The sequence below is a fragment of the Apodemus sylvaticus genome, chromosome 11 (genome assembly GCF_947179515.1).
Source record: "Apodemus sylvaticus chromosome 11, mApoSyl1.1, whole genome shotgun sequence".
In the NCBI taxonomy this organism is placed as follows: Eukaryota; Metazoa; Chordata; class Mammalia; order Rodentia; family Muridae; genus Apodemus; species Apodemus sylvaticus.
The window spans coordinates 56,501,443-56,521,104 of record NC_067482.1 but is presented as its reverse complement, the minus strand read 5'-3'; the positions used below and the strand labels follow the sequence as shown (position 1 = coordinate 56,521,104).

The following is a 19,662-nucleotide window of genomic DNA, read 5'->3' as shown; positions in this document are numbered from 1 at the left end:
CAGCTCCAACCCAGAAAATTGAAAGTAAATATGAGATGTTTTAGTAATTTAACCACATGTAATCACTATGTTTCTAAAAAGACTTCTAAAATTATAGATTATTCCCTACTACAAAGTCATGAATCAGCTTTTCTTTAAACTGTAGTTATTATCTCAGTTGTTTACCAGAAATCTATAGTAAAAGATCTCCAGTATTATGTATTTTCATCATATATCTTCTCAACTTATTTCTAAATGAATGCTAATATAGACTTGCGATAGGTTTGAGAACTTTCATCTTTTTGTTGCTAATTAAAGAGCCTCCTCCTTTCCTGAACAGACAAGATCAATATCTCCAAGTAAGTGAGATTATTGGCTTGACTTGATATTCCGATCTCCACGGGACTCAGGTGAATAACTTAATCACTGTGCTCCCTATGGTCCCTTTGTTCCCATTTGTAAAGTGTAGCTAGTAGCATTCTGCTAGTAGCAAGTTTATCCTCACCTAGACACCCATGCTAAGGGTTAGTGAGGAGAATAATTGGGACTAACCTGACCAATTTGTTTGTTATTGTCATTTGTCATTGTTAATGTTTACCATTCCGGCTGTGCGTGGTGGCACATGCCTTTAGTTTCAACATTTCAGAAGCTGTGGCAGACCTCTGTGCATTGCAGGCCAGCCTAGTCTACATAGGGAGTTCCAGACTAGCCAGACAAACAAAACCAAAAACAATTTGCATACTGTCTTCAAGAATATCACAGGCAGTAAAATTAATAGTATTTTTATCTATATAAGATAAAAATTTTGTTTTAAACTTTAATTTTACAGGTAAAGTAAATCAAACTTAGAAAAGTTGTCAGAACTAGAACAAAGACTTTCCATGCACTGTTTGTCCAGAGTACCCTCACCGTCCAGTCCATTTCCCTTTTCACATTTGTCCCAATAATGACCTTTATGGCTGAGAAATACAGGATTATGCATGATAGCCTGTGTCTATCTGCAGTCTTAAGCCTGGAAGAGGTCCTTTATGTCCTATACCCTACTTACTTTGGCTAGTTATTTTTAAAATGCCATTTTGTAGCTTTTTTGTTTTCAAAATGGGGTTTATTTTTTACATTTACGTGATCAGGTTATGCATTGTGGATAGATTGTCACGGAAACGATATTTTCATTACATCCTTTTTTTGTGGCCCATGTCAGTTTGTTTTAATGTTAGTGGTTTTACCTTGGTCACATATGGAAGATAGTGTTCACTGTGTTTCTATAAGTGGATTTTCATCTTTCTGTTACAATATTTCTGTTTTTGTTTGACACAGGGTTTCATGTAGTCCAGGCCTGCATCAAACTGGCTGTGTTTTATGCAGTGCTGGGAATTGAACTCATGCTTTGTTCATGCTAAGTAACTAACTGAGCTATGCCTCCAGCCCCTGTTATGATACTTCTTATGAGGCTGTAACTTGAAAACTGTGTAACAAAATGTCATATTCCTGATACCATATTCACCTACTTGTTTTAGTGTCCTTTGGATTTTGGGTTTTTTTATTTTTTGATTAACTATTATACTGATGATTGCCAAATGGCACTTTTTCCAGAGTCTGTCATTCTTCTGTTTATTAGTTGGCATTGTACTGCAAGAGATTTAAACAGAGTGCATTATTAGCATCTTGTCATGTGAGAATGGTGGATGATAACAGACAAGACTTGGCAAAAGATCCACTCCTAGCCTCTTACTCAGTCTTCCAAGTTCCATCTTCTGTATGTGTCATTCAATTGCCACCAGTGCCAACTTTTCTCTCTCAGTCTCTGGGTTTTCATTTGTTACCGTCAGCCTTGCTTTTATGCTTGACTGTTTGCTGTTGGCGAGGGGCGTTCTGTCTTTAGTAAACCGGAAATGACCCCCTTGGTTCTTAAATGCTTCCTTTTGACCTAAGAAGGTATTATAGATGCAGCATGTTATTTCTCAGAGCCAGACTTAGAAACTAGCAGCAAGAATGCTACTAGGATATTATTCTGAGATATTTTTCAATTGTTAAACATTACAGTTTATATTCATTTCTTTATCAAAAACCACAATTTCACACTGATGACTTATACCTCCAATTTCAGTCCAACACTGTTGAGTTGATTGCTACTTAGCCTCTTTCATCTCTGTGTCTCCCTCCACCGACTGTAAGTTGTGTCGGCTGTTATCCCCAGCATGTTTGCTTACCTGTTCCCTGTTTATAGTCCCTTTCCTGACCACATCAGACTGCTGCTGCCACACTCCAGACCTGGCCTAGTGCGGGCTTCTGCAAGGCTGCTATCCCATTGCCACACCAGACAGCCGCTGGTCAGTAGTAACGTTCTTTTCATCCAGAACTTGGCTGCTTCTGAGCAATAGAAAGATTGTTGCTCTGTGGAGGGAACTTGGAGGAAGCCTTGGAAGGAGGACACTGTGGAGCATCTGTGCATGAGTCAGTCCATCAGTGTGGAGTTACTCTTACTGAAGCTCTTTATTCACGGTGTACTCTTCTTATGTAACTGACTCTTTAACCATTGACAAAGGTCCTCTGTAAATAAGCCTGTTTAGTGACTTAATTTTTATATTTATAGTTTCTAAATTCTGTTGTTATGCCTTTGTTACTCCTCACCATTTTTATGGGCATAATCACTAGTAATATACTTAGTTTATGTTTCCTAATTGTAAAATCTTAGTTTAGAGCAAAAAAAGTTATAAAACCTTATACAGTGTTCCTGGAGCTACCATTGGGAACAGGATACCCTGATAGTTTTAAAATTTGAATATCCAGACATTTGCTAACATCATTTTGAGTACTAAAAATTCTACGAAGTTCTTACATGATATAAGGCAAGAAATACATGAATGAAAGTGTTAGCACAACTACTAATATCTGAACTTCCCAAGTACAGGATGACTTTAGGCGTCCAAATATAGCATGATGCAGGCATTTAGTTCATGTCAGAGACATGTCTTGCTGACTGATGTGCAACTAGGAACTCACATTCTGGCCCTGTTCTAAAGATGAGCCTTTCTCTGGCAGCTGGTTGTCATGGTGTCACTCGCAAGTGACTAGTGTACATTGGCAAACGAGAAAAGATGCTCCATCTTTTCTGGGGGCCTGCACCTTCTTCACCTCTATACAAGGAGTAGTTGCTTTCTCTCATGTTTATTAAAGTTTAATAAATGATTAATTAAAGTTTCATTATCAGAGCCCTGCCTTTTTACAGCGTAGGTTAATTGAAGTTTCCTGGGAGAAGTTAACATCTGCCAGTGTAACGAGAACTCCTGAGGTTTTGTAACTTGAAAGTCCTTCATTTGAAATTTAATTTAATTGTGATTAATTCTGTATTGGTACATTGTTTTAGAATGTAATATTTTTATAAATATACTAATATCTCAAACAGTAGCCATTATATCTTTAGACTTTTATAGAAATGTCAGAACATAGAGTACAGAACATTTTATAATGAACAATGTTAAATATCATTCCTTTTGTGATTTCTCTTCCCTTGTGCCTATACAAACCTGTTGCTGTTTTATAAGGTTGTTTCCATGCTGTAATTGGAGATAGTGTAGTTAGCTTTACACTGTTCTAGCAAATCATGGCAGAGTAGATTTGTCTATAGTAACTCTTCTGCCAGTTGCTTCTTGACACTGAGAACATGAGCGTGTAACTGTTTATGCAATAGCAGCTAATAGCTAGGCAGAATTATATGTCCACTCTGGCCAAGCTCTGCTGCAGCCAACAATGAACCTGGCTGTAGTTTGAGATTTTCTCAGAATGAAAAAAGGTCCAGGACGGAGGAAGAACATGCTAGTCAGTAGTGTGAGCTTTGACACCACAGCAATTTTGGTTCCATATACCTGCTTGGGGTATGAATTTGGGAATTCCTAAACTAACTGGCCTACAGCTTTCTGATATATAAGCCAAAAGTCACAGTAATTTCACCTCTGGATATAATATATATGTATATAATTTTAATATGTTATACTATTCATAGTATTGTTGAATTTCATGAGTTAAGCCATGGGAATCTTTTAGCACAGTTAATTGGAAATTATCACTGTATCTTTACATATAGAAATGCTTTATGATTAGAGGTTAAATTTTTTTATTATTGTTTGAATGAGTTTATGATGATTTGGAAGACTAGCATTAACTAACATTAACTAAAATTTTAACTTAAATTTTCAATGAGATGTTAGAAACTTTTTTATTTTTAGGCCTGCAGTTTAATGTAAGTTTTAAGGCTAGTGACTGCATTGGCTTTGTAAGATTTATAGGATTTATAAGATTGGTTTTTATGGATGACAGGAATAAGTGATTTGTATAGTATATTCTCTTAAAGTGTGGATTTCATGCTGATTTATATATCATACTTGAGTCAGGGAATGAACCAAAAGCACAATAACCTCTTCACTCCTGACAACTGACATCTATAAATTAGTGCTTCCATTATGTTCTAGGTCTCTGGGATCTTTTCTAGAACCAAGATTTCTCCAGTGCTGCTTTGAAATGCAATACCCTGAGAGTAGTATTGTTTATTTTTATTACAACTCCAGAACCACAAGTAGACAATTCAAAACAAAACTAATTCTTAAAAAAAAAAAAACAAAAAAAAAAAACAAGCAAAAAAAGAAGAATTGTTATACCTTCATTGAACGTATATGGTAATTTTATGTTGAGATATAATAGTATCTTGTGTAGTATGGAAGCTTACAATATAGTAAGGCATGAACTGTTAGCAGGTAGTTAGCAAAATAAGACAGCTTAGACGTTGTGCTATTTTGTGGAGCCAGTAAGTACCGAAAGAATTCAGGGGCAGAGATCACTGCCAGCTAGGGCATTCATTTCATCCAGTTTAGCCTAGTTGTGTGCCTGGCTGCGTCCCTGTGCGTGGCTTATGGCTTTTTGAGAAGGCTGTTTCAGCCTCTCTGTTGAAGGCTGGGTCCATCCCTTCCTGTCTCTTAGTTCTCATTTTCACACCCTACTGCTTTCAAGAAGTTTCCACTTCTTAGGCCTAGTTTTCCTCTTTTTTATGTGCTATTCCAAAATAGCTACATTGTGATAGGGCTGGCAGTAGCAGGTAGGCGGGCTGATGAAACACAGTGTCTTTCTTTTTTCAACTGAGGAACTACATTTACTGTTGCAGAAATTGCCTTGTTAGCAAAAAAAAAAAAAAAAAAAAAAAAAAAAAAAAAAAAAAAATCCTTTATTCTCCAGCCGTCTGTCTTTCTACATCCTATATGCCTCTGCTTCTCCTGGAGTTCTGGCTCTATTTACCTCCCTCCCAGTACTCCAGAGGCAGGAGTAGGTGGATCTCTGCAAGTGCGAGGCCAAGCCTGATGATGTTCATAGCAAGTTCCAGGACAGAGACACTGTGTCAACAAAACAGAACACCAAAGCCCCAGACTGTCTTTAGGTTGCTAGAGGGTCTCTTCCGGCTTACAGGCATTTCTTCTGTTGGAGGTAACATAACTCCACTGAGCTTTTCTGTCACCACTTCAGCTTCAGTAGCCCTCTGTATAGCTGACATCTCTAGGAGAACTACAAGCCCACTTACGAAGCCGCTTGTAGTAAATTACTTGTTGGTAACATTTTGCACTTGTATTTTAAATTTCTAAGAGGAAATATCTCAAGTGTTAGAGGTGTTTTGAATCAAAAGTTACCCACAATGGCTTGGACCAGAATTCATCTTCTAGTTATCAGTTGATAGACATGTGTAACCATATGGTACGATCTCTTGGCCAGGTGTCTCTTTATAGAATCTAGAGATAGCAGCTATATTTCACTGTAGTTAAAGAGTACAGTGAAAATGGATGTGTAAATGTATATTTGGGGGGGGGGAACCCTTCTTAATTAACTGAATGCCAATAATAAGTTTCTGGGCTGATGAGATGCCTCAACAGGAAAAGGGAATAGCTGTCAACTCTGAGTTCAATTACTGAAACCTTATACGCAGGTGTAAGGAGAGAGCTAACTCATGAAAATTGTCCTTTTATCTCCACACTCACACATATGCAAGATAAAATGCAGACCACTTTAAAAGAAAAAAAAAGTAAGTTCGTCTTCTCTTAGCATCCTTATCAGAGAGCAGGTTGTGAGGACAGCCACACGTGTGTTGGTTCGTCTCATGGTTGATCCATGTATAGACGATAAAGAATGCAAAGGAGGCCAGTGCAATGTTGAAATGGGTGATCCGGAAAATGTTTAGAGGAAGGCATTCCTAGTCAGAGTCAGAGAGAGTAAGGACAAGGCAGGTAAACGGAAGAAAGGAAACCCAGTCCCAGCTAAAGAATGTCAAGGCCACAAGGACACAGGGCACATTGAAAAGCTGCAGATGGTGCAGGGTGGTAGGTTACACTGCTGTGCAGTGTCTGCCGTTCTAGAAACAGCTTGCTCTGAAACCTACTGTGGCCATTTACTAATTTGTTTATACCTAATTAAGAGTTCTACCTTGAGAAAATTTTAGGCTCAGCATGGGAATAAAAGAACTGACTTCAGAACTGCTGCAGTGTCCACATTAAATAACATTCATAAATCTGGTGTGTCGTACATAGTTAATGTTAGCTGCAGTTTTTATTGGTGTCCTAGCCACTTTTAGAATTTGATCTTCCCTGTCAGCATTCTGTAATGAAGTGCTCTGTGCTGGCTGTTCAGTTTCCAGTGCTTTAGACAACAGCCCTCCTGTGTGATAATGGAAGCAGAAAGACCGCATCTTAAAGGTAGCTTAGCTCAGTTCATTATTGTTTATTCAGAAACCGAGCCTGAGGTAAAGAGCCTGGCTATGCTGTCATACTGCCTTGGGTGACCGTGATGGTGTGTTCTAGTTATGTTCTGTGCAGACCTGTGTTCCTTGTGTTCTCTCTTGTCTCCTCATGACACTTACTCTACTTATTAATGGCCTCCAGCCAGGCAAGGGAGCCCATACCCCCAATAGAAGCTTAAATTGAGACAGTTTTGGGTCCATTTGGGCTGCAAAGGGAGCTCCTTTCTCAAATTAAAAATAAAGTCCCTCCTCACAAGAGAAAATCAAGCAGTGCTCAAGAGCGTGGATACCAGCAGCAGCAGCGTGACCGTTTGCTCTTGTGGTTGCCCTCCTAGGAGCTATTGTTGTCCATCCCTTTATCCCTTGGCTAATGAGTACATTAAAGCTGGTCACTGGTAAAAAAAAAAAAAAAAAAAAAAAAAAAAAAAAAAAAGAGCCTGGCTATGGTGGCTCTGTGACGCAGGCGCGCCACCTGGCAAAGGTCTCTTTCCATTCAAGAATTCACTAAAAAGCACTGAAACCTCAGCCTATAGCACTTGCTACAGTTTTGAGCAAAAATACTTTGTTAACAATTCCAAACTCTGAATAAATTTCTAAGTACATTTTTAAAACTGCCCTGTCCTCCGCCTGCCCTGTGGTGGAAGTGTGGCTGAGCAGCACCTCCTGAAGATGAGTTACAGGTGGGCAGAGGGCTGGGCAGTCAGATAGCTCTTTGACACTGGGGATTTCCTATGCAAAGAAGCCTTTGTTAATTTAACATAGGTTCTAGAGTACTCACTCTTTAAGTCTCATCCACTTCATTTATTAACTAACACCCAACAAATGGTGCATGAATGCTCTGTAAGGAACTTACACATCCTTTAGTGGTATAAACAGATGTTAAAAGAATTCCTTTTCTTCTTGAAAATTGTAATTAAATTCTGTGGGGGAAAATTCTTAGGAAGAACTGAATTTAGCTAAGAAAGGAAGATTCAACGAAATACAGGAGATGATAGGATTCAAACAGGTTTCATATCAGGCCTTTGAGGAAGGATTAAGCCACCATAGGGACTGAAAGACCAGCAGTCTTTGGAGCAGAGGGAGGGAGTACAAAACCCAAGTCCTGGTCACGAGAAGGAAAGCTGTTTGCAAGGAACCCAGTCATCAAGTGGAAAAGTCAGTTCTCTCCCCCAAGTGACTCTGTTTTGTGTTAGGATTGCATTGTTTTAAAGATGCATTCAAAAGAAAATTAGTTTTACAAGCAAAGCTACTTTACACCACCACCGCTCAGGTGGAGTAGTATTAGGACTGGGCAGTTTTGTACCATTTTTTGAATTTCTTCCTTTGAATCTGGTCTCCTTGGAAACTTGATGTGTTGGATTGCTTAGATTGGTTCTTTCACTATTGAAAAATCCAAAGCCAGAGAGAATCTTACCCTGTTTTCCTGGCTGAGAGTTTGTGTGTGGGTGTGTGCAGTGCAGCTGTGCTGTGGGTTTCTTGGCAGTCAGACAGGGCAGTTCTCCATGTAGTTCATCGCAGACGGAAGAAGCCTTCGTGTAAAAAGGCTACTTTGACTGGTTTAGATTTAGCAGAAGGCCCCTAGGCCTGAACTCCTGGCTGATAGCCTCATTTGTTTGGCTCTGTGGATCCAGCAGGCTCAGGCCCATATACAGGTGTTAGGATAGAGATGTATCAGAAAAAGAACATAAGAGCTTTGTCTCAGTATAAAATTGCCACTTAACAGTATAGTTTTTAAATAAGGATTTTTAAAAACGATTTAATTTATTATATTTAAGTACACTGTAGCTGTCTTCAGACACACCAGAAGAGGGCATCAGATCTCATTACAGATGGTTGTGGCCACCATATGGTTGCTGGGATTTGAACTCAGGAACTCTGGAAGAACAGTCAGTGCTTTTAACCACAGAGCCATCTCTCCAACCATTAAATAAGGCTTTTATTAGTTAATTATAAGTTGCTTTTTATTTTCTTTAAAGATCACACATTGAAAAGGGCAGTGGGAAAACATTGCATGCAAATGTAAATTTGGGATTTTCTATAATTTATGAGAATGCTCTTTTCCTAGAGCCTTTGTGCACAGATGGATCCGCAGCGATGGCTTCCTCGCTGTCTTCAACCCTGTTTGCCCTCTGGTGTGGTTTTCCCCAATCTTCACATTAAGTACAGACAATATGCAACTCTCCATTTTTCATGCCTTCCCTTGGAACAGCTTACCCTGTACACAGACAAGCAGAGAAAGGCTTCCAACTTAATTCTCACGATCTCCTTGTTTACACCTTTGTTCTTGGTTGTTGCTTTCAAAGTGCTGTAGAGTAAGCTGCTGTGCTTAGTGTGCCTCGTTCGGATCCAGTCTTCCCTAATGTGCTCCCTCTCTGACCTTCTGCCTCTTCTTAAAATAAAATAAAATAATAAAATAAAATCCAAACACAAGTCAGCAGGACTATCTCAGAGTTTCTGTATTCTATGGCTTTCATTGTAGGTTTTAGTTGATAAAGTCAAGTCAGAGGACTTACCTAATTCATTCATTCATTCCCCCCTCTCTCATTTACCCCCTCCCATTTTTTTAATGACTAGCATGATTTAAACTTTTCCTTCCCCCATCTTTGTTCATTTCTAAGTTGCTCCACCTGCATCTTTGCCAGGGCACATGGGGTTCACAGGGGTAAATGTGTTCCCTATGTGTTCACTGCTGTAGTGCTTGCGCTCTGCCTGACTCTCACAGGGTGTTTCTCTGTATTAGATGCATTAGTGGGCTAGGTGAGATATCAGTCAAGTCTGTATCTACTAAGTTATTACACCCACGGGAATGGGTTGTTTCATCCTTTAAAAACCTCTGATGCTTGCTTTAGAGTTAGTTTATCTGTAAACTACAGTTTATCTGTTTATGTATTTTTTTTTTCTGTTTTAGATTGTATGCATTTGGGAAAGCAGGAGTGGGCCTCACTATTTTCAGCTTACCATAGAGTGCTAGATCACTATTTAACTACCGCTTACTAACTTTAACTGAAAATTTAATCTCTCATCTTTGCTTCCTCTACAGTTATATAGATGTGTTCAGGTTTTAATTTTGAAAGCAGTGTGCTTTAGACTGTATCTTCTTTTCTGTTTTGCAGTTCACAATTGGACACTTGAGGATACCCTGCAGTGGTTGATAGAATTTGTGGAACTGCCACAATATGAGAGGAATTTTAGGGATAATAACGTGAAGGGAACAACACTCCCCAGGTCAGTATTACCTAAAGGGGTTTCCATGCTTTGAGAAGTGTGTTGTAGATGCCACTTTCCAGTTCCAAATCTGCAAGATGCTGCTGGGCGGGGGTAGAAACGAAGTATTATAAATGGATCTGTTTGAAATACTTTTTTTTCTTTTATTATGTTTTTATTCTTTGTACATGTATTGTATGTGTGTAAGCATGTGTGTTTGTGGTGTTAGATTGTGTGCATGCAGATGACATTGCTTGTGTGTGGAGGCAGGGGACAGTTTCTTCTGTACCTTTCACCTGGCTTGAGGCAGTGCCTCTTTGTTATCAGTCGTGCACACAGCAGCTCAGCAGGCCCAGCTACTGAGTGTTCTCTCCTCTCTACCTCCTAACCGCCCAGGACGTGGGTGTTAAGTGAGTCCCTCAATCCTCAACCCGCCCAGGAAGGCTTCTTTCCTTCGGTTGGGTTTTCAGTGCACTTTGTTCATCTGAAACAGCTGAACGCTGGGCGCAGCAAGAGCCTCAGCTGCTGCTAGGTAAAGGCTCCTGAGGCAAGAACTGTTAGCATCTACTAAAAATATATAGTGAGTCTCTTAGTAATTTTACTTTTCTCTCTCTCTCTCTGTGTGTGTGTGTGTGTGTGTGTGTGTGTGTGTGTGTGTTTGAAATGATAGTGAAATGTTGACACTCGTTAATTATTATAAAATACTTTCAGTTTCATAAACTTTCCAATTTTAGTAAGTTATAACTGAAAATAACTTCAGAAGACAGTAGCTCATCAATATAGCAGCACAATTATTAGCTTTCAGTAGCTGAGTTTTATGAAATTGTTCCTGAAGTAGTGTGCTTTAATACAGATGAGCTTTCAATAATGATTATTAGTATGTAAACTGGTAAATATGTTGCTCGTGTATTGAAACTTATATACTAGAAATACCTTGTTTACTGCATATTATTTTTTCTGTATACAGGATAGCAGTTCATGAAACTTCATTTATGATTTCTCAGTTGAAAATCAGCGACCGCAGTCACAGACAGAAACTTCAACTCAAAGCCCTGGATGTGGTTTTGTTTGGGCCTCTGACACGTTAGTATCTCTCTCATTCAATGATATAGTAGTGTAGTCTGCCCCATCCCTATTGAAGAAAACAGACAATTGAGAGGAGCAGACAACCAAGAAGAACCATTTGGTAACCATGAAGGAAATGTGGCTTATAGGATGAGCTTTTCTGCCATAGAAATAGGAGTTTTCAAAACTAGTTACTAATATGAAAAGCTGTGTCAAACCTGAGAACTTCTCAGAAGCAGAAATCTAAGCAAACCCCTGGAGACTGTAGTTGTCTGCTGTGCATGTCTTGCATGGCACGTGAGAGCATGTGCTCTGGCAGTCTGGAACACTGTGACTTTTCAGCCTTCACATAAACATGGATGCGCCCTGGATTTTATAGCCTAGCAACTTGAGATTTCTTTAGAGTTCATCTACTGGGAGCATGCAGAATATCTTGTGGCAGGAGTGTCTTAGTTAGGGTTTTACTGCTTTGAACAGACACCATGACCAATGCAAGTTTTATAAAAGACAACATTTAATTGGGGTTGACTTACAGGCTCAGAGGTTCAGTCTATTGTCATCAAGGCAGAAACATGGCAGCATCCAGGCAGATATGAAGCAGGAGGAGCTGAGAGTTTACATCTTCATCTGAAGGCTGCTAGTAGAAGACTGACTTCCAGGCAACTAGGGTGAGGGTCTTAAGCCCATACCCACAGTGACACACCTACTCCAACAAGGCCACACCTCCTAATAGGGTTACTCCTTGAACCAATCATATACAAACCATCACAAGGAGCAATAAGTATTTAGGCAGTATCTTAGGGTTACTATTGCTCTGATGATATGCCATGACCAAAGGGTCACTGAAGGAAGTCAGGACAGGAACTCATACAGGACAGGAACCTGGTGACAGAGCTAGCACAGAGGCCATAGAGGACTGCTGCTTACTGGCTTGTTCCTCATAGCTTGCCCATTATGCTTTCTTATAGAACTCAGGACCACCAGCCCAGCTGGGTGATCCTACATCAATCAGTGATTAAAATCACTCAGTGCCCTACAGACTAAAGTATAGTCTGATCTTAGGGAAACATTTTCTCCATTGAAGTTCCCTCTCAGATGACTTAAGCTTATGTCAAAATGACATAAAGGTAGCCAGGAAAGGCAATTCACCTCTATAAATTACATTTCCTTGGAGCCCTAAAACACTACATTACATTTCATTGGGTAGCATGTCTCTCTCTTCTAATTAGTCCCTGGAAAGTTAGTATATATTGGCAGTCAGGATAAGGTTAAAATGATATTTGAGTAGAGGTTTTATGTTTTACATTCCTGAAGACAGTAGCCCTGTCAAGTAGACATCATACCTGGTAGGTTAGGGAAGAAGGAGCCTGCATTTCATTTTCTCTCTCCTAACCCCTGTATCTCAGACAACTGCCACTTGCTAACTAGCTACGGCCCTTGAACCCAGGGCTTCTCAGTTGTTTGCATGGTGGAGCAGTAGATAATGTTTGCTACTAGTAGAGGGCATGTGGGAAGAGATTTTCCTGTCAGTTGTAGCGTGCTCAGGAATATTACTGGCCTCTACTCAGGGAGGTACCAGTAACAGCTTCCCAGCACTTTCCTGTGTGTTACCAAATCTTGCCATATCTGCTTGGGGTGGTGGTGTTACATCCTCTAACGTTATGGACCACTGATGAGAGTAACTTATTGCAAAACCGCAATAAGTTTTATTAAGTTAATATGCTTAAGAAAATGCCTTATGGTGAGTGAGTAATTCTCCAGTTTGGGTGTCAGTGACAGGGACCTGGCCTAAGCGAAGGAAATGGAAGCTAGTGATGGCATTCCTTCCCTCTGGGCGCTTCATGAGGTCACTCAGAATAAGGCCTGTCACAGCCATGTGTCTTTGCCTTTGCTGTCCTGCAGGTCTTAATATATTAGACAGGTCAAATAAGCATACTGATTAGAAGAGTTTTGATTTTATAAAGCTAGAATTTGTATCTGGTGGAAGGAGATATTTACTTTTGTTTGCTTTGGATGTGTGCTTTTCTGTATATTTACATTGTATTACACTCAAAAATTAATTTAGCTATCTGCTTTTTTTTTTTTTTTTGTAGGCCCACCTCATAACTGGATGAAGGATTTTATTCTCACAATTTCCATAGTAATTGGTGTTGGGGGTTGTTGGTTTGCTTATACACAAAATAAGACATCAAAGGAACATGTTGCAAAAATGATGAAAGACTTAGAGAGTCTACAAACTGCAGAGCAGAGTCTCATGGACCTACAAGAGAGGTAACTGAGGCATCTCATTCCATATGGGCGTGGTGGCTCATGCTGGGGGTCCTTCCCTTGGGAGGTGCAGCTGGAGGATCAGGCCAAGGGCATCATTATAGCTCGTGAGACCAGGGTCAGCTTGTGCTACTAAGAACTTGTCTCAAAAACCCAAAATAAAACATTTATTACTAAAACTAGTCCTAACTCTTGATGTCACATAAGTAAATATGCTTGTGAAACGTTACATGAGTATGTATGTAAACCTTTATTTTTAGGTTAGTGTTCATATTACGAATACATGCTTATTTCATTTTGTATTTTTGGGGAATTACAATTTGAGAATAATGTGTAGATCATTGGAAGTAAATCAGATATAGGTAGAATATAGTTAAATTTTACCTCAAAATAGATTTAAATGTTTATAAGTTTTTTTAAAGTCTTTGCAGAGACTGTTTTTTTTTTGTGTGTGTGTGTGTGTGTGTGTGTGTGTGTGTGTGTGTGATCCTTGTTTTTTGAGCCCAAATAAATGGTCAAGTAATAGGTTGCCTGATAATCACTTCAATGAAAGATTAATAGAAATACTATAAATTCTAAATTTAAAAAGTATGATATTAACTGGGTGGTGGTGGCACACGCCTGTAATTCCAGCACTCAGGGAGGCAGAGGCAGGTGCATTTCTGAGTTCAAGGCCAGCCTGGTCTACAGAGTGAGTCCCAGGACAGCCAAGGTTATACAGAGAAACCCTGTCTTGAATAAACCAAAAAAAAAAAAAAAAGTATTATTGTTTGAAACAATTTTTTCATTGAAGTGTAATTTTGAATACTTAAGTGAAGAATTTTTTTAAAAAAATGTATTGTTCTCTAAGACTTGAAAAGGCTCAGGAAGAAAACAGAACTGTTGCTGTAGAAAAGCAAAATCTGGAGCGGAAAATGATGGATGAAATCAACTATGCCAAGGAGGAGGCCTGTCGGCTGCGGGAGCTGAGGGAGGGCGCGGAGTGTGAGCTGAGCAGGCGCCAGTACGCAGAGCAGGAGCTGGAGCAGGTACGTACGTCGTGGGCGTGCCCTGCTGCTTCTCAGGGCCTCCTTTTTCTTCAGTTTTGTTCCATTTGTTGTATCCGTGTTGTCATGTGTACTGTTCCTCCCCTAATAAAAAGTTTTTAGCATTGTCAAATTCATATTTTAAAAATAGCAACATGGTAGCTGCAAGGTGAAGTTGCCAGCTTCTTCTTCCATGCAAGGTTGTGACCTGCTAGGCTGATTGGCTTGAGGTCACAGGAGTTGTTTACTCAGATCTGTGGTAAGTTTCTGTTTCTAATGTCACCGTGTAAGATAAAGGACATGTACTTTTGATCTTCTCTAAAGCCACAGGCTGCAGTTGTGAAGGATTCTATTAGTCATCCCTTTCAAGCCTGTTAGATGGTTTTAAAACACAATCCGCTAAAGTCCTCAAAGTTATTTGCAAAGATGTCCGTCCTAATGTCTGCTTCCTCCACTCAGCTACTCAAAATAGAGTGGAGTCAGCTTTCAGACGTCTCACAGTGCTGTGGAGAAGGGAGGACTGTAGAAGAATTTCATGGCATGCATGTGTATCAGTCTCCTGTCCCTGCAGAGACAAATTACTACAAGCTTGGAGGCATAAGTAAATATAGATTCATTATCATTCTGAAGTGGGTCTGCAGGGCCTAATCCTTCTGGAGTCTGGGTTTCCTTTCCTTTATCATCCCACAAGTTGCCTGTAGCTCTTGTCCTGTGGCCCTCCCTTGGTCCTATGGAATGCATGGTCAGAGCACATTATTGGTTCTTTAATGCTATCTCACTTTTCTGACTTAGCCATTTGTTGACTGAGCAACTAAGAAACCAGATAAGGATTGGGTGAGTTGTTCAGAATTCATCAGTTGTAAAGCGGGACAAGAACTTAAGTACTCTGCCTCACTGCAGACTGTTTATGCGTTGCTGCCTTTCAATGAATCGTCAAGTAAAGGATCAGAATTGTATGATGAGTGTAAATTGCATCTATGGGCACGTGCATCTTTTGAGCACCACTGTTTTCTGCTAAGGTGTCCTTTTGGAGAATTTGTCTGACTGAACTCTGGTCTTCTTTTGTTACCATTGACTACACATCGCTCTTGAAAGTTCATTAAGCTTGGCTCTGGTTGGTTAATTTTTGAGTGTTTTTTTTTTTTTTTATCTATTTGCAAGGATTTTTTAATATGAACTTTACTAAATGTTTTTTAAAAACTATTAAAATTGACTTTTAGATGTTTTTTGTAGTTATGCCCATCTCATTGGCAAACCTTTCTGTTCAGTATATAGGAAAGAGTCAAGAAGTTAACAGTAAAGGCCTATCTAAAGTTATACGTGTCCAAGAACTAGGTATGCTCTTCAGGTTCTTACTAAACTCCCCTCCTGACGTTTGCCTTCTTCTAGGACTACTAACAGCTTGCTAGCTCATCCTCTTACTGTCCTATAAGAAGGAAGTAACCCAGAAGGATTAATTGTACTTTTTGCCTTATTAGCATATGTTAATTACCCTCCACAGTGGTTTCATTGTGCCATTCTCACCATATGGAATTACTGATTCGTAGTGAATTAATGATTCGTAGCCCACCCTCCCCAGTTCCCTCTTTTGTCCTCTCCTGCTCTTCACTCTTCCACCCATTCTTTTTACTTTCTTGGCTTCACCTAATTTTTTTGATGACCCAATGAGTTTGATTCAGTTCCTTTATGGAGTCTTTGATGAGGGAGTATTTACAGAAGCATGGGCTTACCAGTGGCCAGTAAAGATGATGTCTATCCTTCCCTGAGTGAACATTAACTGCTTTAAGAACAGTGTTTGACAGGTGGCTGCCTCTCATTTTATCTGGTTCTGTCACAGAGAGCTTTGCATGCCTTTGTAGACCCTAAGGTCACTGGAATATGATGTACCAGTTGTGCCAGTATAAACACAATCCTCATGTCATCCTGAGGCAATCAAAGATGGCTTACAGGAAAACAGTGGGTCTTGTAGGAAGAACTCTGCCCAACATGATTGTATTGATAAGAAACAGCACCTCGAGAAGTCAGTGTGCAGAAACCCTTGCTTCTATATTCAGGGGCCTGCTCTGAGCACTAACCCTTGTGCTACACAGAGAAGGCTACAGATGAGGAGCAAGGTTATATAATCACTTCTGTGCATTACACAACTTTTAGTCAACAGAGGCAAGATTTCGTGTGTTTAATTTCAAATCTGTGATTTTCTCTACAAACTTCATTTACTGAGGAAGTAAATGATAACCTGGGAAATTAATGTATGTATATCCATATAGTACCCTACAATTGCATATAATGTGAAACATCCCCCCACCCCCAGTGGAGATAACTTCAAAAATGATCATGTGGTATTACTTTTCTTAAATGAAGACTTTTAGGTAACTAATATCACTTTATATTTTTACATCAATGATTTTGGTACTAAAAATTCTATATTATCAATGTAAGTCTCAGGCAGTGAGACTCAAAAGTATGGGTTTTGCTGGAAACTTCCTTCCAGCCATCAAATCAGTCACATCAGGTCTAGAAGCTAGGTTTGCGGTATATGGGCATTTCTTTCTGACATGTTTCTAATGTTTTCAATGTTCCAGAAGGATATGGTTTTTAAACCTTAAATTCACCTGTAAATTCTACTAACTAATTAGAATTTGACCATTTTTATGGATAACAACATAAATCAAACTAAGTAAGATTTCGATCAAATAGCAAAGTTATAAATAATAGCTGTTGAACAGTTGCTAATATGGGATGGTCGTAAATTTCACATTATTTAAGTTAATTTAAGCATTGCTCAGCCTCAATTTATGCCCCAATACAAAGTTTTGTGCAAAATAATTAACTATTTTAAGAGAAATTTATGGGAAATGTTTAGGATTATAGAGAATAACATGAGTGAAATGTGTTGAGATTCTATGTGTAGTATCCTGAACATATAAATTACTCTGAATTTTTAGTGTCAAAGTCGTGGGAGAGAAAAGACTTGCTGCAGTCTTCTTGTGGGGTTTTGTAGGACTGTGTGTCATGGGGCCTGGTCTCAAGACTTTCTTTCTGAGAGATCAGCAGGGACGCCAGTCGTCTTATTAAATTCACATTGTCCCATGTACATTACACAATGAATCACACTAGGCGGGTTGTTGCTTCTACTGAAAAAGCCTTTTTTTTTTTTTTTGTTTTTTTTTTTTTTTGTTTTTTTTTGTTTATACACTGTGTGTTCTGTTGTGATTTCTTTTTAACTTTTGAGTTTTTAAATATTTTTCTACACTGCCCAACAACTGTTCTATTTCTTTATCAAAAGTTTGTGTAATCCTTTTCTTAGTTTGCTCTGGCAAATGGAAAGGTTTATTTAAATAAATTGGATCAAACATTTAGTTTAAAAATGGAGGGCATTTCAGTTACCCCAGTTAGTTTTGTGGATGCAATCACTTTGCACCAGCATCAGTGTTGCACAGTGCACCCATGGCTTTGCGGGAAGGTTTTAGTTATGCACGCCAGTCCCACCACCCTGGCTAGATTGTAAGTAAGTTGTTCTAAGAACTGACTCTCTGTGCTTTCTTTGTCACTTTCTTACTGGGGCTTTACATTTATTACACTTAACACGTCAGACATCTTATTTCCTTTATTTAATTGGCTGACCCTTAAATAGCATGTGGGAAAAACCTTCATCCTTACAGGGAAAGCAGTACATGGTTTCTCACAGGAAAAATCATGACCAGTATTGATTTTTTTGAAATTTACAGATAGTCTATTCATGCTCAGTGTCTGCTTGCTTACAGGAGCAGTGGGTGATCTAGAAAGGGTGGAACAGGCTGTAGTAGGAGAAGCGCAAGAAAGAACAGACAGAGAGGGCACCAGGAAAAGAGAACTAGAAAGTCCTCTCGATTTATATGTCGTATTGCTTCATATCCTAGGTGACCAAAAATGTGCTGTGCACAGTGTGACCAGTAATGTCTATATCTCCTGGATTGTCTTCCTTTGTGCCTGATGCGTCTTAGCTTGACAACTATAAAATACAAAACTAAATATCTCCATTTGTTCAGTGTGTGTGGACACATGCGCTCTTCTCGGATCTGTGTGTCAGCTTTGCTTAGTAAACTTACGACCTATTTAAAGATAGCTCTAGTTTTGAAAGAAGAAGTACATTTAGATTTAGTGACTTTAAAAGGTGTTTGTAACATCCATAACTGAATTGGTTTGTCTCTGTTTTGGTACCAGTGTTGATTTCAGTCTTTTTTTCCTGAAAGCGAGGTTCTTCCTCTCATCCTTCTAGGTCCGCATGGCGCTGAAAAAGGCTGAAAAGGAGTTTGAACTGAGAAGCAACTGGTCTGTCCCTGATGCACTACAGAAATGGCTTCAGCTCACACATGAAGTTGAAGTTCAGTACTACAATATTAAGAGGCAGAATGCTGAGATGCAGCTAGCCATCGCGAAGGACGAGGTAGTCTCTTATTTCATGATCAGTCACTTGGAGTACAAAGACCTCAGTAAAAGCCCTTCTTGAAGATTTTGTTTTAAAAATTAGTTTGTTATAGAAATTGACTCTTTCAGTTACTGAATTGAAATAATTAAGTAAAATTACTCTCTCTAAAGAAGTGCATATATAGCTTTCAAAATTATCTTAGTGTCCTTGAGAAATTGTGATTATTACCACTATTGTAAATGTTTTATACGGAGCTTCTCTCCTTCAGGTTGCTGCCTCATATCTGATGCAGGTTAGTAGTTACTAGAAATTCATGTTTGCTGTTTATTAAATTGTGTGAAATAAGAGTAAGTCTTAATCTGAATTCTGGAAAAAATGCATAGTTGACTCACTAACACCTCATTGCAGTAGGATTTGGTTAATGTCTTTCTGTTGGTTTTAATAGAAGATTCTAGTCTTTTGCAGCTGTAGAAATATAAGAAACTATTCTCTAGAACAAAGCTTTCAACGTCTTTGACTTCTTAGGAAAGCATGCTTTCTTTCATCTGTTTTCTGATTTTGAAAACATGTCTGTATCTTGGCTAATAACTTTCTACTGGTTTTATGATAATTCATAGAGTCAAAATCAGGATCAGCTTAGTTGGTTGTATAAGGAGTCAGTTTCCTAAACCCTGCTTTATTTTTTAACCCTTTGGGTCTAGGCAGAAAAAATTAAAAAGAAGAGAAGCACAGTGTTTGGGACGCTGCATGTTGCACATAGTTCCTCCCTGGACGAAGTAGACCACAAGATTCTGGAAGCCAAGTGAGAATGCCATTTTCCAAGTTCGTCTGTCTGTCTGTATTCAGCTGTATACTATGAAGATAATGTATATTTAATCAGTGAAGCATATGTAATGACATAATTTATACTGATTCGGAAATTGGATAATTGCTTCTTCTGA

The 19,662-nt window shown here is 39.0% G+C and overlaps 1 protein-coding gene across 1 annotated transcript in view; it reads left to right on the top strand.

Moving 5' to 3' along the window:
- Stim2 (stromal interaction molecule 2) overlaps positions 1–19,662 on the top strand; it is a 127,495-nt gene that overhangs the window by 96,685 nt on the left and 11,148 nt on the right. Inside the window, exons 4-9 of the mRNA XM_052198449.1 lie at positions 9,865–9,976; positions 10,923–11,038; positions 13,114–13,291; positions 14,139–14,316; positions 18,572–18,739; positions 19,423–19,523. Coding sequence (XP_052054409.1) covers positions 9,865–9,976; positions 10,923–11,038; positions 13,114–13,291; positions 14,139–14,316; positions 18,572–18,739; positions 19,423–19,523 — 853 coding nt within the window. The remainder of the gene's footprint in view (positions 1–9,864; positions 9,977–10,922; positions 11,039–13,113; positions 13,292–14,138; positions 14,317–18,571; positions 18,740–19,422; positions 19,524–19,662) is intronic.